Genomic DNA, 26,147 nt, shown 5'->3' on the forward strand with positions numbered 1-26,147 from the left:
TGGGATCCTCGCTCAGTCTCGAAGCCTGCTGAGAAGCCAAGGGCAGATGGCTAACCCAAGCACTGCATTGGTCAGGATACAGCTCTATGATAAGCAGATGGGATCAGCCTCCGGGGGGGGGGGGGTGAGAGAGAAACAGCCACCTAGGAAGCCAACATAATGGCCAATTCACTCACCAGCAATTTAAAGAACTCCTTGCTTGCTCCATGCACACCCATGTCAAGATCAAGCTTGTACTTGTAATGCAGGAGTGGCCAATCTGTGGCTCTCCAGATGTCCATGGAGGGGCTCAAGGGAACTGTAGTCCACGGACATCTGGAGAGCCACAGTTGGCCACCCCTGCCATAGTGTCATGAAAGTGGACATCCTATTTAACAGCTGCAAATCAGCACGCACAACAAAGATGCCCTCTGGCTTTTTCCAAAAGGAAGGTCCCTGCTGCAAGTCTGTTCAATGAGGCCTTTGGGCAGCCTTGTTCTAAAATAAGGGGCATCTTATAAGGGAGTCAAAATGCTGCAGGGACCCAAAGGCAGCCTTAATATGGTTAAGTCAATCATTCTAGAAGACAATGTCGTCAGCCTTCCAAAAGAATCTCCAAAACAAGTACTTCTTTGAAGACTTTCCCATTTTTTAAGCATCTCTAAAATTTCTGCAGGCAAAATTTGCTCATCTTTTTTTTATTGTTATTTGAGTAATGCTATAATCCCTTTCCAAGGCTTGGCAGCTCAACATGAATGATATTTCAACAGCATGAACGACCATTCCTTTAAGCAATGCAAAAATTATCAAGGACACAAAGATCAAAGAAGGATTTCTCTGGATTGGCTAATGCATATATTTTCCTTTAATCAGAACTCCCCCCCCTTCATTTAGCTTTGCTGCCAAAGGCAAACAAAAAGTGGTTAGGCACAATATAACTAGCACTACCTCAGGTCAATTGCTTTGTCTACCTTTCCGGTTTTTGCAAATATACTGAGAATTTTTGAGTTTTAAAATTAGATATATAAAGGAGAGTTTTAAAATTAGATATCTAAAGCAAGGGTAGTCAACCTGTGGTCCTCCAGATGTCCATGGACTACAATTCCCATGAGCCCCTGCCAGCGTTTTTTTTTAAACTGGGGTACTCTTGGGTTCCTGAGGTTCTTTACACAAGGGGTCCCCAACATGGCGCCCACTATAACTCTCTTGCTGGTGACTGCCAAGGGTAAACTGAATATGGGTGGGGCCAGATGGGTTTTTTGCCCAGTGACTGAATACTGGAGACTGGATTGGCTCTGAGGATTTTTCAATAGAGTGCTTTGGCAGCAGCTGCCACCACAACACAAGGAGCTTCACTGGGGAAGTGGTAGTAATAATTTTGGGGCTGGCTCCACTTCCTGAAGCAACCATTTTGTAACATCATCTAGTACCCTGCATCAGAATGCCAAAGGTGACCACAGGTATCAAAAGGCTGGGGACTCCTGCTCTATAATGATCAGTGGCAAGATCATTACAGACTTTCTTTGGAAAGACAGCTTTTTGATTGTGGCTGGTCAGTGGGTTAGATCCAGTAGGAAAGCTAACATAAAAAGCTGGTGGAAGAGATTTTTCCCGGTCTTGCTGACCTCCAAGCAGTTTGCTTTTTGCCCTGAAAAGCTTCTCTGACAAACTGTAGAGGCCTGCAAGGGAAATATGCCCCAGGACAAGCAACTTCAGCAAGGAAGGGGTGGGTGGTGGGGGGAGAATCAGGTTAAATCTACTTTACTGATGGAACCTGCCAGCAGAACAGGGAGAAGGTGATTTTATCCAATTCTCTCTCTTCACTGCAGGACCCTGTTGAAGGGATATATTTTGTTTCTGGTAGTGGAAACGGCCACCAAGCTGCAGATGACTCGGGGTGACCCATCAAGAGGTTTCCAAGGCAAGAGATGTTTGGAGCTGGTTTGCTGTTGTCTGCCTCTGTGTCATGAACGGGGTTGACCTTGCTCAGCTTCTGAAACCTGATGAGAGTATGCTAGCCTGGGCCATCCAGGTCAAGACTCTTTCATTTGAGGTTCTCCCAAACCCCTGAGAGAGTATTTCCAAGACAAACAGTATGCTGATGGGGGAAGGCTGAAAAAATCCACTCGTACAACCCCTTCTGTAAGCTTTTCTGCTGGAACCAACCCAACAAACAGCCACAGCCGAGAGCTTGCCGTGTTCTGCAACACACTTAAATTCCATGCGGGGAGATGGGAAGACTGAATGGCCTGTGTTGTATGGTCATGGCAGCAAAACGCTGGACGTCTCTCCCAAGGAGACTGGTCAGTCCCCTTCTGTTTCCATCTTCTGCCAGTCGTAGAAGTAGAAGAAGATGACAACTTGGTTCTTACATGCCACTTTTCTCTCCCCAAAGGAGTCACAAAGGGGCTTCCAATCGCCTTCCCTTCCTCTCCCCACAACAGACACCCTGTGAGGTGGGTGAGGCTGAGAGAGCCCTGATATCACTGCTCAATCGATCAGAACAGCTTTCTCAGTGCCGTGGCGAGCCCAAGGTCACCCAGCTGGCTGCATGTGGGGGAGCTCAGAATCGAACCCGGCATGCCAGATTAGAAATCCGCACTCTTAACCACTATAACCAAGCATTTTGTTTGGCATTCCCTCAGTGATCCTGCCCAATGTTTTACTTGTTTTTATGTTTTTGTATGTATTGTTTTTTTAATGGTGTTTTCTTGTTGTTTTTACAATGTTGTTTTATTTTGTATATGTTTCTATCTGTCAGTCACCTTGGTGGTCCCTATGAGGGCAGAAAGGCAGGGCATAAATTCTGCAACATAAATGAGATTGGTGCATGAACAGGGGGAGCCATAAAATATGCTGCTTGTTTGGGTTCCACAACAGACATGCTGGGGCTCTTGTCAGATGAGACATGTGGCAAGAGTTTCCTGAAGATGAACTTCAGGAAAGTTCAACATACACTACCTTCTGTTCTTTCTTCCTCGTCTTCCTCTTCTCTTTCTTCTTTTCTAGAAACTGTTCCCATGGAGTCAACTGGTCCTTTCCTTCCATCTTGTTTCTTACCATTTCCTCAGCAGTTTCCTTAAGTCCTAGAGCCAACCAGAAAAAGCACATGTAGTTTAGGTGGCAATTAATTAAGGCACGGGGGAGTCAGTCGGATCTCAGGAGCAGGAGGGAAAAAACCAAGCTGACGGTGGCTATTGTTTTTTAAAGTTCTGTGCTATTTATTTAAGTGCTCCAGCAAGTAATTAAGACCTGAAAATTGTATAATGTTATAGAATTCAGCTGTCCCCAATCCCCGGTCCAGGGACCGGACTGTGGATCAGTTGGTACCGGGCCACGGCTCCTCCTTGTCCTCCTCCCCGGCTGCTGCCTCAGGGGCTGCCCTGCCACTCTGCTACTGGCTCACTTTTGGTGCTCTCTAGCAGCCACCATAGCTGGGGCTCCCCCTCAGCGTGGCACTGCGCAGCTGCTGCTGACAGTGCCCCCAGTGGGCGGCGGGAAGTCAGGGGCGCTGGCAGGAAAGCAATCGGAGCAGGGGGTTAGACGTTGGTGGCGACGTCTCTCGGCAAAAGACTACCCCCCCCCCCCCGGGCCTCAGTAAAATTGTCAAGCATTGACCAGTCCCCAGTGATAAAAAGGTTGGGGATCATAATATAGATTGTTATAATGTTCCAAGTAAATTTATGCAGTGTTCAGTGTAAATCGTCCAGAGCTGTAAAAATGGGCAGTATAAAAATCCGAATGAATGAATGAATGAATGAATGAATGAATGAATGAATGAATGAATGAATGAATGAATGAGATCTGAACTTTTACAATTCTGGGAGAGGAGATGCATTATCTGTGGGATAGTAAGTATGGAGGGTGGGGAGGGAAATAATATATGACTATTGATCACTGCAAGGCGACATTGATCACTGCCAAGCAAACTTCCACAGAGCTGTTTGCAAAGAGTTCCAGACTTGCCTGGCAGGGAGGTCCCAGAATACGCCCCCCACTCCCGTTGCCTCCCCAGGACTTGATCTGCAGAATTCTATAGAATTCCATCTTATTACCTGCCCTATGCAATACAAACATGAGGTCATTAGACAATACTGGAATTCAGAACAACCAATACATGGCTTGCTCACAGTTCTCCCCCCCCCCCTCTAGACCTACCTTGTCTGGGTCTACTCTTGTTTTTCATCTCCTCTATGGCCTACGAATAAGCCTGGGGTACATTTTATTCTGGGATTAAATATGTCAGACTGATATCTGGGAGACCTGGTTTCAAATCCCAACTTGTGCCATGCTGGATAAGTTGGGGCAGACATACACTCTCTGCCTAAGCTACCTCATAGGGTTGTTGTGAGGATAAAATGGAGAAGAACAATGTAAGCCACTTTGGGACCCCAATGAGGAGAATGGTGGGGTACATATGAATTCAGTAAATACATTTTTCTCAAATTAATGGACTAGTCAACACTTTAAAGAAGTTTCTAGTCCTTTTGACACAGATACAAAAGTGAGTTTGAATAATTAACAAAATATCAAGAACCACAGGGGGATTGGGAAGCTTACACTGTAATGGGGTGGAATGGACAGATAACTAATTTTAAAACCTCTTTAATTTTTCCAGATACATCTTACTTATACACCCTTTTTCTTGCACATGAACAACCAATTCCACTGGGGAAAAGATGACACGTTCATTATGCATTATTATTTATTATTATACCTTAATAGCTGCTTTGGTTACAGAAGAGCATTTCATAAATTAGAAACAGAGGACTTCCTGTAGAAAAGGAAATCCAAGATTCAAAGCTTCGGAAGTAATTTGATTACTGTAAAAATTATTTGTTAGCATGACTATGGAAATTGCAGAAACCCACACCAATAAATCATTCTCGAGTTCCCCGGTTCTGGGGGAAAGAATTAAACAAGTCAAACAATTACCTTCTCATTTGCTTGAATTTATCAAGTTGCTTCATAAACTAGTTTATATTTAGCAGCTGTAGGAACTGAATGATCAAAGGGACGTGTGGCTGCTGTGTTCTACCACCGTATACTCCACAAGGAGCTGAAAGCATCTAATTGTTCTCGGGTTCTCATCTCTATGGTCCCCCTTTGTCATGTTTGAGCTTGAAGAAGAAGTATAAGTTCCTGTGTACTGTCAACAGTTGGAATAACTTGGATATCAAGTTAAATGCCAAGTTGAAAGAAACATCCTCTTTGTCCATAGCAAAGGACATCTTTATAAAACCGGGGTGTGGGGGGGAGGGGGATTTCACAGAAATCATGTATGTATCTATTTCTAAACTGTGGTTCCCCAGCTGTGGATAACTAAATCTGTGGATCAGGACCAAAATAATCCAAAACAGATTTTTCTGCAAACTTGAAACTCCTTTTTTTGCCCAGCTCACTCTCCTGTTCTGCTACAACTGTAAGACTTCTGTTGTTTGACTGTCAGACTGAAATCTAAAGGTTAAGTTCTGACTCTCTTTGGTTCTGAGGGAGAGTCTTTGGGTAACCTAGGGCCAGTGACACACCTTCAGCCTAACCTACCTCAAAGGATTGTTGTTGTTCCCCTGAGGGGAAAAGTGGGATATAAATACCCAAATAAATAGTCATCACAGCAAGGTAGTAAGAGCTGTTGACTGTAGAGATATAACAATGGCCTTTCTTCAGCAATCACATGGTGATAACTGAGTAATGAGATGTTTTTCTTCAAAGGAATAAGGTCCTATGGAGGATAAGTCTACTAGTCATGGTGAATGAGGGGAACCTCCATATTCAGAGGCACAAAGTCTCTGAATCCCAGAGCCAGGAGGCAACATCAGGGGAAGGCCTTGGCCTCTATGACTTGTGGTTGGCTGTCTAGAAGAACTGGATGAGAACTGAGTGAGACAGGATGCTGGACTAGATGGATCCTCAGTGGTCTGACAGAGAAGGGCTCTTCTTATATTCTTTTCAGTGGAAGGCCTTGGCCTCTATGCCCTGTTGTTGTCTGTCCAGAGGAATTGTTTGGCCACTCTGAGAGACAGGTTGCCAGACTAGATGGACCACTAGTCTGATCCAGCAGGGCTCTTCTTATGTTCTTACCAGGGGAAGGCCTGATGTTGAACCTACAGAAGAACTGGCTGGCCACTGTGTGAGAAAGGATGCTGGACGAGATGGGACCACTAGTCTGATGCAAAGGGCTCTCCTATTGTGCTCATGTGCTGAACCATGGGGGAGTATTAGATTAAAAAAATACATTTTCAAGATCTCTTGTTCAGCTGCATAGAAAATGAAATCAGTTGCTCCATCTGGAAAAGTCGAGCTTGGGGGATAACAGAGCCCTTTAATGAAGCCAGAAAAGAATTCAACTTCCCCCACAGATTAGATTCTCTTAGAAACTGCTGCCCAAACCATTTCCAAGTAATGAAACGGTTTGTCTGAGGGGGCTGAGCAGTACATAGCTGAAGAAATAAAAGGAGTCGCTTTCTTTCAACAGAGCTTATGGTTACAATATGCACATGTTCACTGATTAAAAAAACAACTCACTAAAAAAATCTCTTATTCATTTGTGAGGAAGTTCAAACACAACAAAGAACAATAATGGACACATCAGAATGTTTTAGCGCACATAAAATTTGGTCACTTTCCCTACAAAATTAGGATTTTTTTGTTTTGTTTCCCCAACCAAAGAAGAGAAAGACACTCACTGTAGGGACAATGGGAGTGATGAATTCCAGAGCGAAAACGAAAACAAACAAAACCCCCAAAAAACCAAGGTCAAAAAATGTTCTATCAATTCACATTTTTCCTCCACATGGAGTATTTCTCAAAAATAATTATCCACATGAGACTGAGGCAATGGCATATTAAACCTTTACCACCTCACACGAGACAGATTCAGGTTGGTTGTTGTTTTCGTCCGAAGCAGCAGTGTCCAGGGACACCGTTAAGACCAACCAAGCTTTACTAAACAAAATCTTATACCTTAAATAAAACTTGGTTGAATAAAACTTGCCACTGGACCGAAACTTTGCTTCACACAAGACAGACAGTCATCAGGTGGCTGTCCAACCTGGCGCCTGACTTCTCAAATGTGTGCCACAATTCAACACTTCCAAATTTTTCAGGTGAGTGAAGTTATAGATCAGGGGTAGTCAAACTGCGGCCCTCCAGATGTCCATGGACCACAATTCCCAGAAGCCCCTGCCAGCATTCGCTGGCAGGGGCTTCTGGGAATTGTGGTCCATGGACATCTGGAGGGCCGCAGTTTGACTACCCCTGTTATAGATGAATCATTATCCCGGATAAGAGGTGTGTGTGTCATTCCCCTCAAACACGTCACCCCCTCTTCTTCCACAACACCACTTTTAATATCGGCATTTGGTCAACAGTGTAGGCTACTCTTTTCAAGTGAGCTTCCAATGCACAAATTAAAAGCTATGCAAGCAATTTCTGGTCTGGTCCCTTTAAACTGATCAGTTTCATGACTTAAGGGCTTGAACCCAAGAAAAGAAAAACTCTGAACACAACACATTCCCAAGCAAGCCTGTTTCCTGCAGGGGCAAAGCACCTCTGCTCATCGCTTGCCTTGAAAGCCCACAAGGGATTGCTGTAAGTCAGGTGCAACTTTACAGTGCTTAATTATTATTATTATATGGTTAATTTCCTTGCATACTTCTTTCTACCAAAGCCAGCAATTACACTGGTTATACTTCTTTGTTAAATAGGTCTTATCAAAAGGTGTGGTGAAATTCCTCCATGCCCAGCACAAAAGTTTAAATCTTTTTCTCTCTAGAAGGCATTTCCTTGAGGCATCAAGAAGAGGCTGACTCAGACTGAAATTATTTGAAATGGGCTGAGCTAAAGGACTCTGGGAACCATCAATATATCTAATTCTCAATATGTCCCCGTGGACTGGAGCCATGGGCAGACAAGAGAAATTCTTCTATAAACATGAAACTCTGCAGCAAAATATGGCATCTTATTACTGATAATAATAATAGAACCTGTGCCTTTAATAAATGAATATCCTCAGCAGCGGCAATTGTGGGAGTTGCTAGGCAACCACAACAGCATTGCCAGCATTCAAGCCTGGATTTCTGTTAGGAAAAGGCAGGGAGACAGGGCAGGGCCCTTTTTAGGGCTCTGTTGGCCCTGGAAAGAAGACTCATTAAAGCCAGAAAGCCCCAGCTGGCCTACTGTTGTTCAACAGAAGCCATCCCAAGAAAGGCAGGGTCATGTAATGATCAAAGGCTCTGACTAGGATCTGGGAGACCAATGTACAAATCCTCACTTTCCCACTGGGTGACTTTGGGCCAATCACATATTATGACTAACCTACTTAACAGGGGTGTTCTGAGGAAAGGCCAGGCCACTCTCCCCATCTAAGTTGAGCCCATAACTGGGTTTCCAACTGTTGTGATCTTAGGCTCACAGGTTATGATACAGGACGGAGTAAGCGGTTACTATGTATTTTACACAGATTATTCTTTATGACTTTTAAACATTTTATTTGTATGGAGATTTTATTCACATCTGTTGTAAGCCACCCCAAGACCACTTTGGAGGAGGCTCAGAAATCTAATCTAACAAATAAATAAAATAAAATGGAGGAGAATGATGTAGGCCTCTAGATTTTGGTTCCCTTTGGGTATAAATTAATTGGATATAAATTAATTAAATAAGTAATATATATAGCTGAAGATGGGGGGAACAGACAGAAGGTAGGCTGGCTGGCTGGCGGGTGGGTGGGAAGAAGGGAAGGAAGCTGAGAGGGGGAGGAGGATACAGGAGCTGCCAGGAGGATGTAAAGAAGAAATAGCTGAGAACGATAGACAAGGGGAAATAAGATACTCCCTGGAAGTCTCTGTGTGTCTCTCACTGTATTATTTTGTCTGCTTTAGAAGTATTTTCTGCCATTCAATCCCAAAGGCCCAAGTGAATGCTGACTTTTACAAAGAAAGAAATGTTACTTAGATCAGTAGTCCCCAATCTTTTTATCACCGGGGACCGGTCAACACTTGACAATTTTACTGAGGCCCGGGGGGCGGGAGGTAGTCTTTTGCCAAGGGATGTCACCGCCACTTGCTTTCCCACCAGCGCTCCTGACTTCCCACCGCCTGCTGGGGGGCGCTGCCAGCAGCACCTGCGCAGTGCCACGCCGAGGGGGAGCCCAGCCATGGCGGCAGCCGGAGAGCACCAAAGGTGAGCTGGCGGTAGAGTGGCAGGGCAGCCCTGAGTCAGCAACTGGGGAGGAAGACAAGGAGGAGCTGCAGCCTAGTAACAACTGATCCATGGACCGGGGGTTGGGGACCACTGACTTAGATGATGCAAGAAGGATAAGCTGAACAACTGAAGCACTATGGTGGAAACAGTCATGCTTATTGAGAACACCAGCCACACATGCAAGAAAAGACACAAAGCTGACAATCTATTCCACTTTCAGGGGAGAAAAGCATCTTGACTAAAAAAATAATAGCCAAGAGGTGCTCTCAGTTTCTGTAACAAATCAAAGTCTGGTAGACCTTCTGTCTCAAATCCTTTTTTCCCCCCAATCAAACATGTCATGGATTCAAATCTCAGCATAACCTTGGTAGGATATTGGGCATGGAGAAATAAATAAAACAATGCCAGTTCCTGTTGAGAAATTATTGCATATTTCTACAGATGGAGTTGTTTGGTTCTGGAAAGGGAACAGACTTGAAAAATTAACACTGTAAATAATAGAAACAACCTACCTGGAACCCACTTAATCTCCATTTCCATATCAGTTTCTTGATGTTTCTTCTCTTTCTCCTGGATAGTCTGTAGGAGTTCTCTGTATTTTGCAATTTGTTCTTCTTCATCCTTGTGAGGACACTTGTGTCCATCAAGGTCTACTGAGGGCCTCACACCCTCCTCTGTAAAGGAATGATAAGAAGGGAGCCATGGTTGTTTTAAGCAATATGACTGGACTTTTAAGCAATATAAAGAAAAACATCCAAGAAACAGGCTAGGGCTCTGCTCTGTGTGAGACCAAGATGATAACTGGACTGTCTGACTGGACAGTAAATGTGTCGCAGCAAACTGGGGGGAGGGGGGGTTATACCCTGCTTTTCACTATTTTATTTATTTATTTATTTATTTATTTATTTATTTATTTATTTATTTATTTATTTATTTATTTATTTATTTATTTATTTATAAAGGAGTCTTACATAGTCTAGTGAAGGAGAGCATATCTACAGTGGAAAGCATCTGGGTGAAAATAAGCGAGGGGAAAACAAACAGTGTGGTGGTTGGTGTCTGCTACCGACCGCCTGACCAACGAGAGGATGTGGATGCTGCACTTTGTGAGCAGCTTGAGAAAATATCCAAGCGGCAGGACCTTGTCATCATGGGTGAGCTCCCCCTCACTGGCAGTCTTCAAGCAAAGGTTGGATACACACTTTTCTTGGGTGCTTTAGGATGCTTAGGGCTGATCTTGCATTGAGCAGGGGGTTGGACTAGATGGCCTGTATGGCCCCTTCCAACTCTATGATTCTATGGAAGACAAATTATCAGTGGCTACTAGCTATTGTTCTACTGTGTTTTATATTTGTTGTGAGCTGGCTGGTACTCGGGTGGCAGCATAAAAGTATATAATATAACTAATAAATAATATAAATAAATGTTGCCTCCTGGCACTGAGATTCAAAGATTGACTGTGTCTGAATGTGGAGCTTCCACTCAGCCGCCATAGCTAGTGTTGTTGTTAGTTGCAAAGTTGTGTCCGGCCCATCGCAACCCTATAGACAATGATCCTCCAGGCCTTCCTGTTCTCTACCACAGTGGTCCCCAACCCCCGGTCCAGAGACCGGGACCTTTCCGTAGATCAGTCGGTACTGGGCCTCGGCTCCTCCTCGTCCTCCCATGATGGCTGCCAGAACAGACTGTCAACCATTCATCATATAGAAAATTGTGAGATGGCCTAGGATCCAGGGGGCCTAGGTTTGAATCCCCACTCTGTCACGGAAGCTTTCTTGCATGACTTTGGGTCGGTCACACTGCCTCAACCTAACCTCACAGGGGTTCTGAGAATACAGTAAAAACAGTGTAATGTATTTCGGATCCCCACTTTTATATACAATATATATATCAGCACGTATTTTATGAATACACATAGATACAGAACATTCTTTCCATTTGCCACAGTTTTAGTCAAACTACTGAGATTCCCCCCCCCTCTTGTTTGTACTCAAAGGCACAATAAACACCCAAAATCCTGCTGTATAAAACATCAGGAATATGTTAAAGAAATGGCTATCGTTCTATTGAAAGCTTATTTTTAGAAAACATTGTTAAATTCCAGAACTTTCCAGGTTGAAAATACACCAGCCTGAGTCTGGCACGGTGACACAGTTTAAGCCAGGATTTTTAACTGCAGGATCACTATGAAAATAATAGAGGGAAAATTAGAAGGCTTTGGCCCCTCCAGTACTAAGTTATAATGCTTCATTCTAGTGGAGAGGCTGAATTGGGGAAAGGCAGTGTTGCTATGAAGAGGGCAGGTGCTGCTGTGTTCTGGCTCACCACGATTTTTATTTATTAGCTGTCACAATTTAGCATCTCGATATTGCCAAAGGAGCGGGATTTTAATTTGGAAGTGGCTTCCCCTACAGCACTGACATGGTGGCCATTCATTTCCTCCGGCCCTAAAGAGTATGATCTATTCCTCCTGTACTGCTTGAGTACGGTCGCCAACTCTGAGTTGGACCAGAACCAATGGGCTGAAATTAATTCAAAAGAATTTTTGGCTACACCTCCGGAAGAAGTTCCTGCGGTTTCTCAGTGGAACAGGCTTCCTGGGGAGGCGGTGGGTTCTCCACCTTTGGAAGTTTTTAAGCAGAGGCTGGATAGTCATCTGACAGAAAAGCTGATTTTATTACTTTAAGCAGATTGTGAGTGGGTGGGCAGGAAGGGATGTGCCCGTGTTTGTCTCTTGTGGCCCTTCCTTGCATACCCAGGGAACTGCTCCCGAACAGGGATGCAAACGGAAGCTCTTAGGAGTGCTTCTTCCATCAAAGGAAACCCCTTGGGCTGGATGGCCACTTCCGGTGGGGCTTAGCCGATCCACAAGGAACAAGCTGCTGCTAAATGCAACACAGGCTGCATCAGAACCAGGCGAGCATTTCACTGGACATCTTAAGGAAGAAAGGATCATTTCTATGAAGTGCTGGCAGCTACATGGTTTTACTGGTTAGTAGTGGCCTTAATCCTATCAAATGATGAAAGCCTACAGAAGAAGAAGGAAAGCCTTAATGAAAAAGCCAGTCTTCTTTGAAAGGCCCCCTTTTTAGCAGAGCCTGCCACTTTATATAGCAGTTACTATAGTCCTCTCTGAGCTTTCTCTCTACTGAGTGGAGCAGTTCACATCCTGAGCAGAACAGAACTGCTGTGGGGGATATGGCGAGTGCAATTTAATAAAGATAAGTGTAAAGTTCTACATCTGAGTCAGAAAAATGAAAAGCATGCCTACTGGATGGGGGATACGCTTCTAGGTAGCACTGTGTGTGAACGAGACCTTGGGGTACTTGTGGATTGTAAACTAAACATGAGCAGGCAGTGTGATGCAGCGATAAAAAAGGCGAATGCCATTTTGGGCTGTATCAACAAGGGCATCACATTAAAATCATAAGATGTCATAGTCCCATTGTATACGGCACTGGTCAGACCACACCTGGAGTACTGTGTGCAGTTCTGGAGACCTTACTTCAAGAAGGACGTCGATAAAATTGAAAGGGTACAGAGGAGAGCGACGAAGATGATCTGGGGCCAAGGGACCAAGCCCTATGAAGATAGGTTGAGGGACTTGGGAATGTTCAGCCTGGAGAAAAGGAGGTTGAGAGGGGACATGATAGCCCTCTTTAAGTATTTGAAAGGTTATCACTTGGAGGAGAGCAGGATGCTGTTTCCGTTGGCTGCAGAGGAAAGGATGTGCCGTAATGGGTTTAAACTACAAGTACAACGATATAGGCTAGATATCAGGAAAAAAATTTTCAGAGTCAGAGTAGTTCAGCAGGCTGCCTAAGGAGGTGGTGAGCTCCCCCTCACTGGCAGTCTTCAAGCAAAGGTTGGATACACACTTTTCTTGGATGCTTTAGGATGCTTAGGGCTGATCCTGCGTTGAGCAGGGGGTTGGACTAGATGGCCTGGAGGGCCCCTATGTTTCTATGACATCTCAGGAGGCTGCTCAGCAGGGTCAATGAATGGCCGCTCACCAGTTCAGCTTCGAGGCAACACTGGCAGTTACTTGTGCTCTGCAAAATACTACCGGCTTCCTCTCGTGCAGTTAAGAATTTTTTCAACTACTTTAACTATTAAAAGCACATTTTGAGCACTTCCCACAAATGATTGAGTCTTGATGTTTAATATATATATACAAACACACTGTTTAAAACTCAGGCTTTTCTATTTTGTTTGAACTTGAGATCATGTATTCAAATGTCGCCTGAAAGTCAATTGCAAAATTACCCCAGAGGTGATTTGTAGAGCAATTCTCACATCCCAGACATCCTGCTTGGAGAGAATTCCTGACTGCTTTGAACATTAGCATGTTCACAAAAGTTGTTTTCATCAGACCATTGGTGAGTGGACATGCATTCCTTCAGAATTACATCTAAGAAGCCGAAAGTCCCTTAACCAAGGCCTCTGTTTTATGGGTTTTAAATCTGTCTGTGTGATTTGCCAATCTGGACTGCAATCATTTAGCAAGAGACTGGGGAATTTTAAAAACCCTTACAGTTTCATTATTGAAGGATTGACTACTATTTAAGTCTCTCCTTTGGGAGAGTAAGCCAAAGAATAGAACTAGAACTGCACTCCTGAGCAACACTGAAGATGGACAGTAAGATGTACCTTGCTCCTCTTCTTCTTCCTCACTCGATGAAGCCAAGTAGGCTTGGAAGTCCATGTCTAGCAGTTGGTCTTTCCTGAAAGTTCTGCTTAGGGACGTAACTCTTTCATGATCCGTCTCATCCCATGTGATGTCTACCTTAAGGGAGAGCAAAAAAGAACTCTTGTGAGATCTTGCAATCTCAAGATGCTTTTGAAAACCACATAAAACTAAGAATGTAAGAGAAGCCAAGCTGTATCAGGCCAATGGAGGTCCACCAGCAGGGTCAGAACTCTGGAAGCTGTGGCCCCCAAAGCATCAAAAATAGAGAGCATCACTGCCCCAGATAGTGTCCTCTATATTCCTTGTGACTCATAACCACCGATGGACTTTTGCTCCATGTGTGTCCTCTCTAAAATGCTCTCATATATATATGAGGGCGCCACGGACTAAATAATTCGGTAAGTGGCGAGTGGGAGGAGTTAAGGCGGGCCCTGTCCGTGATGAGGAAGGGTGCCAATTGGCCCCTTCCTCCGGACTGACAATTGGAGGGCCCAATCGGCAGGCGCAAAGCGATTGCCTGCTCGCCGCCAAGGGAGCTACTCGCAGTTGCTCCCTGGCCGGTGGCCTGGCACGCCTTGCAGCTCCTCCCTGCACGCCGCCCTCCAGACTCGCCGCCCCGAGATCGCTGCGCCCCGAAGACGAGCCGCCATCGGCCGCACTGGCCCCAACATCACCGCTGCCGCGCTCGGAGTGACCGCCTCCAAACCCGCGATTGCCGCCTCTGCCCCCCACAGGTAGCCTGTGGCGCGGCCGGGGGGGGGGGGCACGAGTCATACCTAGCGCCTGCTGTATTTATACGACAGCGGGCCTATTTTCTAGTATACACACACACACACACACACACACACACACACACACAGAGAGAGACAGAGAGAGAGAGAGACAGAGAGAGAGAGAGACAGACAGACAGACAGACAGAGAGACAGAGAGAGAGAGAGACAGAGAGAGAGAGAGAGAGATTCTGGGCCATGAAGATTCAAACTTAACAATCAGGTTGCTGTAAAGAAGCTGGCAGATGTAGAATCTAAAAGGCTTAGGGTAGCTCTTCCAGGGTAGGGGGAAACTCCGGGCTGTTTGCCTCTCTTGCTGCTGTAGCCATTTCCTCACTCTGGGGCAGCAGGAGCAAGAGGTCTGTAAGTGGCTCTACACTTGCTTAGGCTGAGACTGGGAGACAGGCCCAGGATCGCCCAGCAAGCTTCCGTGACACAACAATGGGGATTCAAATCTGGGTCTCCCACAGCCGCATCCAACACCAATCCCAAATAATCTGTTCCACATAATATATTTCTGGTAAGGCCTTGGAGAAGGAGCATGTCTCATGGCTTAAGCATGTCTCATGGCTACTTAACACACACTCAGGGCAGCTGTACCGCCCCTGATTGCCTTCTCCTCCAACCGGCTTGCCTGCCTCTCCAGTGGCCAGCCAATCGCCTTCCATTTCCCACCCGACCACCCCCTCCTCCTTCCACTTGCCTCTGAGGCTCGGAGGCTGCAGATCCCTTCCGCGTGAGAACCGTCTCTGCCGGTGAGTTCCCTAACAGCTGCCTGCAGCCTTTCCAGGTCCTGGGGGGTGGGGGAAGATGTCCACACAGGTTTTCCACACACACACACAATCTATTGCCCGTCGCAACGAGCTAGGTCCCTAGTCCCAAATAATCCCAAATACCAGTGGTCCCGAAGCCCCGGTCCGCAGCCTGGTGCCAAGCCGCGGCTCCCTCTCCCCGCCCCCCCCTGCAGCGAGAAGCTCACCAGGCTGAAGCAGCCGATTAGCTTGCAGCCTGGCAAGCTTCTTGCTGTGGGGGGGGGGAGGAGAGGGAAACGCGGCTGCCGGCATGCCGGTGGCGCAAATGCGCATGCGCAAATCTGCTGCGTGTGCGTGTTTGCGGCCCTGCCAGGCACAAACGCATATGCGCAACAGGTCTGTGCATGCACGTTTGCGCAGGGGCTGCTGCGCATTCGCGGGGTCGCCCTCCCCCCCACACCTTGTCGGCGGTCTGCAACTCGAAAAAGGTTGTGGACCGCTGCCAAATACCACATGACTATTAATCATGAGCTATCTGACATCACGATAGCAATCAAGAACACCTTCTTTCAGATTTTTCTTTCTTCTCTGATTTATCTTATTTCCAAAATGTAAAGACCTAAGTGAGTGACAAGCAACTGAGGTCCAAACAGACAAGTGCTTTTGAGAGCTCCAGCCACCTTCGCCGAGAGGGGAACTTAATTCTTTGGGGAAAATAAACGGTATCCATCCAAGTTTTGAGAGAAGCCAATTTCAGAATGTGTTCTGCATCAAGCTGCTTCTTCTGTTTTGTTTTTTTTTAAACAAGGGGATTAAATTATTTTGTTTTCAAGCACAGAAACTCCTTGATTGTGAGTCCAGAAGACGTGCCTGAAAGTCCACATGCCTTTGGAGTTCTGCACTTCAGCACGCGTACCAAAAAGGAAACAGGACAACAACAAAATAACGTCCCTTTGTTCATTATAAATTCTTCTGATCGCCAGTCCGCATTGTCAACTGTGCCCTGGCATGTGCATGAGGACAAGATGGGCCCGGTGGAACTGGGGGAACAAGATGCCCCCCCCTTGCGGGAGGAGGAGGAGGGGGGCTATAAACAGATCAGTCCTGGCTTTTGACAACTCTGGAGTATAATCACTGCTGTGTTTACAGAACCGACAAATTAAGAACACGCAGAGCCAAAGCCATTCTGAAGGGCTAGAAAAACATTGTTCAGGTACCTTTGATGTTGCTACGGCAGCAGACGTGAAGAACTTGGGCTTATACGGCGCCCCGTCCGTTTCTGAGGCCACCTCCTTTGGCTCGCCGTCAAATGTCACGTCATCTGGAATAAATCTTGAAGGCAAAAGAAAATGAAGTGTTATTTAAATTGTGTGGACAAAACCTTCAAAGGAAGAAAGCGACCACTGGCCTAATTTCTTTCTAACTAATGCTGTATCAAGCAGCTGCCAGAGACACAGACTTGCTGTTCAGTCTAAGTAAGGGACAGAAGGAGGACCCCTGTTGCCGACCATGGGAAATGTCTGGCCAGCCACAGAAGAGCTCCCCTGCAAAGGGCGACGTTGCTCTTACTGATGCTGAACCAAAAACGGAAGCAGCCTTCACAAGCCGGAAGGCGTGATAAGGCCTTGGAGGAGGCTGGCCTGATTGCGGCCTTTTCTTTGTAGGCATGAAGCTGAAAACCTCAGTCCCTGGTGTATCCTGGAAGAAGGAGGGGAGAGTTCCACACTGCCAGCTCCACTCTGCTGATGGTGCTCTGGATCGAACCTACAATCCACAGGCTCTGAAACTGCAATAGGTGGAGCCGAGGTCCGTCAGGGCTATGAGCCACAAGGAACAGAGGGAACACTGTCTGGGGCAGCAATGCTCTGTCTTCTTGGTGCTTCTGCAGTTCTGGCCACACGGGTGGACCTCCTGATGGCCCCTGAGTTTTGTCCACTATGTGACACAGAGTGTTGAGCTGGAAGGGCCATTGGCCAGACCCAATATGGCTTCTCTGATGTTGTCATTTTGGTGAAGACACTCTAGAACTATAAGAAAAGCCCTCTTGGATCAAACAATAGTCCACCTAGTCCAGCTTCCTGTCTCATCCAGTGGCCAAACAGTTTCTCTGGCGGTCAAAGAAAAGGACACTGAGGCTGAGGCCTTTACGTGATGCTGCCTCCTGGCACTGGGATTCAGAGGCTTTTGAGAATGTAAAAAGAACCCTGCTGAGACAGATCAGCGAGGGTCTCTCTAGTCCAGCCTCCTGTCTCACCCAGTGGCCAACCAGATGCCCTGGAGGGCCAAAGAAAGAAGGCCAAGGCCCTCCCCCTACAGCTGCTCTCCCCCAGTAGTGGCACCAAATTCTGCTGCCTCAGCACATGGAGGTTCCTGTTACTGACTGTGGCTGTAGCCCTGATGTGCCCCTCCTCTGTGGATCTGTTTAAACCTGGTTTTTAAAGCTCTCCATCCTTTTGGCTGACGCCGAGATGACTTTACTCAGACTGTGCTGTCAGATCTGATTTCTGAGCTTCTTGTAATTGACTGTTGCTGATTACATTAACCCATAACAGAATATCGTTGACTTTTAATGATGGTGTTAAAACAGTGCTAAACAAATGCAGAAAAGGCCCCAGGGTGGTAGCTCTTGTGTCATGGTCAGACCTTGACCGCAAAAGTTAATGACAGCTTCATGGCTAAAAATGAAGGCATACACAATTAACCCTTCACACCCCTCTGCTTCTCCGGCTTCCAACCAAATAGGAAATGAACTTTAGGCTGATGCACACAACTAGGCAAGGCACTAGGGCTGCCATCTGCACCTCATAGAATCATAGAATCACAGAGTTGGAAGGGACCTCATGGGTCATCTAGTCCAACCCCTGCACTGTGCAGGACACTCACATCCCAGTTGCTCATCTACTGTAACCTGCCACCCCCTTGAGCCTTCACAGAATCAGCCTCTCCATCAGAGGGCTATCCAGCCTCTGTCTAAAAATTTCCAAAGATGGAGAACCCACCACCTCCCGAGGAAGCCTGTTCCACTGAGAAACCGCTCTAACTGTCAGGAACTTCTTCCGGATGTTTAGACAGAATTTCTTTTGAATTTATTTCATCCCATTCATTCTGGTCTGTCCCTCTGGGGCAAGAGAAAACAATTCTGCTCCATCCCCTATACGGCACCCTTTTAAATACTTGATGGTTATCAGATCCCCCCTCAGTCGTCTCCTCTCTAGGCTAAACAGACCAAGCTCCCCCAACTTTTCTTCATATGTCTTGGTCTCCAAACCCCTCACCATCTTTGTTGCCCTCCTCTGGACATGTTCCAGTTTGTCAACATCCCTCTTCAATTGGGGTGCCCAAAATCGAACACAGGACTCCAAGTGAGGCCGAACCAGAGCAGAGTGATCTGGACACGATACTCCATTTGATGCAGCCCAAAATCCCATTTGCCTTTTTAGCCACTGAGTCACACTGCTGACTCATGTTCCTTGTATGGTCTACTAAGACTCCTAGATCCTTTTTGCACATGCTCTGCCAAGGCAAATCTCCCCCATCTTATATTGGTGTGTTTGGAAAAACCTACCTAAGTGCGCTCCTGCCAAGCCTACCTCCACGCTGCTATTTCTTGAAGTTATATTGGGGGGGGGGGGATGGAATTCCGCTGCACAGAATTCGTAGTTGACAGCTGAGTTCTCTGAAGACGTGAAGACTCCCACCGGGCAGGAAACCTTAAGCACTCACTTTGGCATCAGTTTGAGAAGATGCTTAAATCAACTAACTTTTAACTAAGCAATCAGTTCTTTCTACCTCAGGTCCACAAACGAACAGCTGCTTTCGAACTCCAGCCCATCGCATTCTTCGTAAATTTTATTGGCTGTTTCCGCAGAGTCGCATTCCACAACGGCATAGAAATATTTCAGCCGTTTGAACTGATAATCTCTCAGTTTCTCCTTATAAATGCTGCAAAAATGGGAGGAAGATGGAGTCAATGTTATAGAAATCAAGAGACTGCGAAGGGATACTCAGCAACTGAACTCCTTTACTGGAACCAGAGTGGCATCAGAGTGCCCGGCCAGGACCCAGGAGCTGCAGGTTTGAATCCCAACCCTGCCATGGAGGCTCAGTGGGTGAACTCGAGTCCTGCCAAGCCTTCCTCACAGGGCTGTTGTGAGGATCAAACTGGAGCAGAGAATGATGGAACCCACTCAGAGTGGAGATGGAGATCAAGGTGGGATAGAAATATCATGTCTGAACAAACTAATGTTGGGCAGGATTGCTGAAGAGCACATCTCGATTTTTGACTCTCTTTTCTGGATTCTAATTCATGCCAACGTTTTAGCTGACATCGCTGCACTGATGGGCACCAAGGCCGGCACGACACCTGCACAAGCACTACTCCCCAGCAAGGAGGACTTTCCAGGCTGGACTCAAGGACCGGGGTCCTCTTTAGCTCTCACGTTTTCCCATGGGGATTTCTAGTCTTCCTTAAGCACCAGATCCCCATACATTCTGAGACTCCCTTGAGCTTCACAACCAACGTGTTGTATGGCAGCAGGAATTTCTGTGAGTTGCCCTAAGTGCTGCCTTCCGCTTGCACTGGGCATTTCCACCGTATTAAGGGGGGCCCCAATACCCACACCCATCTTTTGGTGGCAGCCCCCCTCCCCCAATGAAGCTGCCTCATCCCTAATTGGACCACTAGTCCAGCACAGAACAATATTCTGGTGCCAAGTTGAAAGGGACAAACCCCCACAGCCAAAGCCTTATGGGCCCAGAGAAGGGGGCGCAAAGGAGATGCCAGGGATTGAACCGGGGACCCTCTGCAGGCCAAGCAGATGCTCTGCCACTGAGCTGCAGCCTCTCCGTAACGCTGGTCCAGGGGTCACCTAAGACTCAGAAGCTGCTCTCCTCCGCATGCAGGGAACGCAGTGGAAGAGGGCGCCAGGAAGGCCTGCTCCACGCGTGGGACTCTGCTCTGTCCCGTTTTGTTAACCAGGCAAAGAAGTCAGGCTTCATGAGAAGCAATGACGGTTTTGCCCCCTTTCCCTCTTTAGGGAAGCTTTCCAAGCGGGACATGACAGCTGGTCAACAGAGGTCACGGCACTGAGAACGGCTTGCTTCTCTGGGCAAGGGCCAGGCCACATTGCACTTCCCCACATCACCTCGCAGGTGGAAGGCATTAAGCAAACAAGTAGCGGAATGGCTTAAGCCAGTTCCCTCTTCAGACTTCCCAGGCAGAACCAGCCAGGTGTTTCTGTGCCAGCAGAGTCCCGTTCGGCTTCCAACCTTGGAGGAAAGCGCCATCTAGTGGCAGAAACCACTGCAAAATGACTGCTGGTTGCAAGCAAAGGGGTCTTACACACAAGGACGGGATTTCAGCCACAGCGATGAGGGGGCTTTCAGATGCAGCCCAACCCCCAGTCTCCTGGCCAGAAGACGCTCCCCCCCCCGGCTTTTGCAGTTTTTTCAAACGCTGGCCCTACAATATTATTATGATAGAACATTGCCATGATAGGTGCAGGAGTTTCCTTGAATTTCCAGCTTTCATCTCAAAAACTTCCCTAGACCGTTCCTTTGTGGAGCTATAAGGAGGAAGGCACATCTTCACCTGGGGAAAGGCTAACTTGTTTAATGAAAGCCAGGAATTCATGACAATGGCAACAGTATTCTAGCGCTGATGTGATGGGGGGGGGGGAGCTCATGGCTCTCCTGAAGACAGGGGTCAGTAAAAATGGCTGCCACATCAGCCGTATGATCTGGATCCCGCCCCCCCCCCCCATACACAGCCACCAGTCTGGCTTCCCCAAAGCTTCAGAGCCAGGGACCCCGCAGCAGGGACACGGAAGCACCTTCATGCGCTGGGCAGGCAGGGGAAAAAGCCTCCCCAAAGCTTGGAGCATGGGGCTGATAAGCTGTGTGGGAGACGTCACGGAGCATACTATGCCAGGAGCTGCAGCTGACACTGGGCTTTCAGGGGGCAGAGGTGGAGGGCGGCAGGAGTCTGGGCACCTGTTTAAGGTCTCAATTTATTCCTTCCTCACTGCACAGTTTCAAAGACACAAGCATTTTAAAAAAGAGAAAAAACTTCAGGGCTCAAATTAAATCTGGTGAGCGAGGCAGGCCTCACTAGAAGAAGAAGAGTTGGTTCTTATATGCCGCTTTTCTCTACCCGAAGGAGGCTCAAAGCGGCTTACAGTCGCCTTCCCATTCCTCTCCCCACAACAGACACCCTGTGGGGTGGGTGAGGCTGAGAGAGCGCTGATATCACTGCTCGGTCAGAACAGCTTTATCAGAACAGTGACTAGCCCAAGGTCACCCAGCTGGTTGCATGTGGGGGAGCGCAGAATCAAACCCGACTCGCCAGATTAGAAGTCTGCAGTCTACAAGCCATGTTGAGGATGTGGCTGAAGCAATTAATTCAAAGAAAAAGGTTATTGGGTTTTCAAAAGCCCGAGAGCACAAGGAATTGGGAAAGGCCATTGTTGAGAAGCACCTGTTACTTCAGAAGGGTGCCAGGTAATATGAGACAATGAGATCTGCCCGGACTACGCATGGGCTAAAAGGCTTAACTGTGCTCTAAGAAGAAGAAAAACCCATTTCGAAGTTTGCTTCCATCATGAATGTGCGGAGTAATCCTGTGTTTCCCCCATACTGATGAACTCCCGGACACTTCTCGAGTTTTCAAAACCAGGTAGTGGACACTATTGCAAAATGGCTGCCAGAAGGTTGGAGGTTGCAAACCAAACCTCCTCCTGGGAGGGAGGCATCTGTCACAGAACAGGTGCCCCTGGGCTCTTCTGGAGCACCCCTTGATCCAATGAGGTGGAAGGAAGCTTTAGTTTGCCAGACATCTACTTACGGAAGGGCTGGACTTCCTCCATAGCCCTGGAGAGACGACAGAGGGCTTGATATCTAGGCTCAACACCACACTTTATCTTGCTCAACACTTTCCATATTTGCCCATCTGTCTGAATACATCACGACCCATCTTCACCTTGATAACAAATATCTGCTTTTTAAGAACATGCTTAAGGTTTTTTAAAAAAAACGTTCCTTGCCTTGAACCTCATAGATTGCCATTCTAGTACTGTGCGTGTTTACTCAGAAGTAAATCCCATGGAATCAAATACAGCTTGCTCTCAAGCAGATATAGGACTGCAAGCTTAGAGGAACAGAAACCCAAGTCATATTAAATACCTGTCTTTCTCTGTGACATCCGCAGGAAGGCTTAATAGCTCTGTTGGCCCATTCACTTCCTCTTCTTTCATCCTTTCTTTCCCAAACTCGGAAGGATATATCTAGAAACCACAGAACAAGGTTCAAACCAACTGCATCATCAAAGAGACCTGAAAGGTGCACCAGGTTCAGAGGGTCTCTCTCACACAGATCAGTCAAACCACCATTAAATAGTACCTGCCACCCACATTGTAAACCAATCACACAAAAACCAGCACTACTAAACCAGAATTGTCAAAACCAACAGGGACTTCCCTTCTTTTGACCTCTGTCTTGAGGCCAGACCTGACACCCCCAAGCAGTGGAAGTAGGGCTGCGCACTCCGGACCCTTCCGTGATCACCGAACTGACCGAACCGTGCTGGACCGTGCAACCCTACATGGAAGTGCTTGAAAATGAAAGAGAGTGAACACTACTGTGGCCTTAAGAAAAAGAACTGCGTGCAAAAGGGGACTGGCCGAATGGAATAGTCCAAACTAGGAAAATTCAACCAACTGGCTGGTACAAAATTGTAATCTTTTTGGTTACAATTATTCCAATTCATTTTGTAGATATTGCCTTCATATGTACAAACATAAACCGGAATGGGTTCCGGATAAACACAAAATTTTCCCTTTTTCAATAGCCCATTTTCAGAGTTGTTTTCTTCCTCGGTGGTTTTTATCATATAAATGGTCCCTCAGGCTCAGGACTTCCTGGAGGTTTCTTTGCTGCTCTATGGTTGGTTGTTTTCAAACAACTTTGAAAACGGGCTATTGAAAAAGGAAAAAAATTGTGTTTATCCAGAACCCGTTTTGGTTTGTTTGTTCATCATAGATATGAAGACAATATCTACAAAATAAATTGGAATAATTATAGCCCAAAAGATTACAGTTTTGTACCAGCCAGTTGGTTGAATTAAAGAACAGCACCAGGCCACTTCCCTCCTGCTCCTCTCCCCTGTGCCTCTGTTGGAAAGGCAAGCCAGCCTCTCCGGCACTTTCCATGGAGGACCACAGAACCCCACAACACTGAATACCTTGAGGGCTTCCCAGAAACAAAAGGCATGTTCTGCCTAAAAAATCTGCCTAAAAAATCTTGTGTACAAGCAATGGGAATGGGAAGAAGAAAAGTGCCAAATAAGTCCAACAAAGAAAACAGAAGAAAAAAAATGGTGCTTGTAGGGAAAGAATCTTTAATATATGCGAGTTTTGCATCAAGCTTCTTCTGGGATATATCACTTCAGATTCTCCGCAGGATGTTACTTCCCCTTCTGCAAGTATGAAAAGGAACCAACTGAGGGGACAAAAGGTTACTTGTAGCGTGTGAAAGTTAAACAGGAATCCTACCGCTGGTCTCCATATTTAAGAATGCTGATTATTCAGCTCATCGTATTTATTGATTTACTTTTTATTATTATTTATATTTAATTTATTTCCCACCATTCACAGCAAGCCGTCTCATGGTGGGTTACCTAGTAAAACCCCACATAAAAGCGACAATCCCTGTTAAAAATCCCCATTAATAATTGAACCAGAAAGCTGGCAATAAAACTATCAATCACCCCTCCCCATAGCCAGTGCAACTGCCTCTCGGTGCCCCAAGGGGACTTAATTTCTGGCCTTTCTCACAGCCCTCTCGCTCATCCACTGTCACCTGCCACCCCCTTTCTCCCCAGTGTGACGTGATGCCCAAAGCAGCTTGCAACATTCTCTTCTCCCCCATGTCATCCCCACAACAACCCTGTGCCATTGGATGAGTGTGTGCGACTGGCCAAAGGCCATCCAGGAAGCTTCCATGGCAGAGGGGAGCCTCAAACCCGGTTTCCCAGATCATAGCCTGACACTTTAACCCAGGGGTAGTCAAACTGCGGCCCTCCAGATGTCCATGGACTACAATTCCCAGGAGCCCCTGCCAGCGAATGCTGGCAGGGGCTCATGGGGATTGTAGTCCATGGACATCTGGAGGGCCGCAGTTTGACTACCCCTGCTTTAACCCCTGCACCGCGCTGGCCCTCCTGCACTGGCTCCATCACCAAAGGTCTTCTCTCCCTATCCTACCTGCAAATCCAGAGGTGACAGAAGGAGCACATTCACGCAGTCCTTCAATTTGGGGTGAAGGAAAAACAAATGGGGCAAGCAATGCCTGAAAATGCGCAGGCACAGCACATTCGATGGTTTAATTTTCAAAAAGACAGCAAACACACTAGTAATTGCGCAAGCTTTCAAGATGTTCAGAATTCTTCTTCAGGCGGGCCTGTTTTAAGGGGGGAGAGGAAATGATTTGAAGGCCTCATCTTTGAGTACTCCGCGTGAATTGCTGAACAGACCTGCAGATGTAAAATGGTGCCAGTTATCAGGTTGCAACCTTGGCCTCCAAGGGATGAAGCACTTTAGCAGGGAAATGCCCTGTAGAAATGCCAGGGCCAGCAGTGAGAGGAGGCTGAGAAAGGGGACACAAAACCCCCCAGGAAGGCCATGAGGGGAGAGCGGAAGGTCTATACTGGAAGGGGGTGGGGGGGGGGGGAAACCATTCTCCACAATTTATTATCATAAAAATATGTGCAGGTTTAAGATGCTACTAAACTACGAAAATGCAGCATGTTGCCTTATGCTGCAATTCACAACTTGGGCAGACCTTCTTGAGCCTGTGGTGGATCCCCCCCCCATTTTTAATTTGTTTGTGAGTTATGTTATACCTTTGGGGTTTTTTAAAAAGCTGCTGTGCCTTTCAAGGGGTTCTGTTCCCCAGTCACCCTTTGAACCTCCGAGGAAGGGGGTTTGAAGGGTTTTAAAAATAAATCCAAATCAGAGGCCAGAGGCTCTAGAGGCTATCTGTCTGAATCTGAGCTTGTGTTAAATAAGGTATCGAAAGAAAGAGTTTTTTTTCTGCTCTCTTCTATGGAAAAATTTCCACTTGTATACTCTGTTATCTTCATTATCTTTAAGATTTCTTTGAAATGTTTTAAATTTTATCTCCTTTAGTTCTTTGAACTGTTCTCTAATTTCATTGTCTAAGCTAAGTTTCGCAGAGAATTCTCTATCACGGTGATGTTGTCAATTCCTCATTAAATTTCTTAATGCCATATTCTAATTTGGAAGGGTTCAATTAACAGGATAATAAGGTCCATAGAACTCTTATTGAGAATGGTTTTAAATGCCTCGTCATTTGGAACATGCCAGGTGGTTTATTTATCCTTAATCCTCTAGGAATCATTTTTATGTTTACAATAATCTTTTAGAGCTCCTGCATGAACAAGAATCCTCCTGGAACACACCAGGGGATTTTAACTAGTTCTATCTGCTTGTAATCAGGACACAGGTTGGGGCTGGGTTTTTTACAGGAAAGTGACCTCAGGAGGGTGCCATGCCCTAGAATCCACCCTCCACAGCAGCCCTTTTCTCCAGAGGAACTTATCCTGGTCATCCAGAGATCAACTGTAATAGCAAAAGATCTCCAGGTGACAACTGGAGGTTGGCAACCCTAATGGTAATGCCCCTGCAGCTTCCCTTGCATCTGTGCAAGCACAATGCTTAGGTCTCCCCTTCCTCCCCT

The 26,147-nt window shown here is 46.5% G+C and overlaps 1 protein-coding gene across 2 annotated transcripts in view; it reads right to left on the bottom strand.

Annotated features, from left to right (window-relative positions):
- ESF1 (ESF1 nucleolar pre-rRNA processing protein) overlaps nt 1–26,147 on the bottom strand; it is a 44,730-nt gene that overhangs the window by 12,034 nt on the left and 6,549 nt on the right. For both annotated transcript variants that reach the window (XM_077316148.1, XM_077316139.1), the window contains exons 5-10: nt 22,575–22,675; nt 19,185–19,337; nt 16,613–16,727; nt 13,834–13,969; nt 9,696–9,857; nt 2,941–3,065 (exon numbers count right to left, since the gene is read on the bottom strand). In XM_077316148.1, coding sequence (XP_077172263.1) covers nt 2,941–3,065; nt 9,696–9,857; nt 13,834–13,969; nt 16,613–16,727; nt 19,185–19,337; nt 22,575–22,675 — 792 coding nt within the window. The remainder of the gene's footprint in view (nt 1–2,940; nt 3,066–9,695; nt 9,858–13,833; nt 13,970–16,612; nt 16,728–19,184; nt 19,338–22,574; nt 22,676–26,147) is intronic.

Source organism: Paroedura picta, chromosome 1 (genome assembly GCF_049243985.1).
Source record: "Paroedura picta isolate Pp20150507F chromosome 1, Ppicta_v3.0, whole genome shotgun sequence".
In the NCBI taxonomy this organism is placed as follows: Eukaryota; Metazoa; Chordata; class Lepidosauria; order Squamata; family Gekkonidae; genus Paroedura; species Paroedura picta.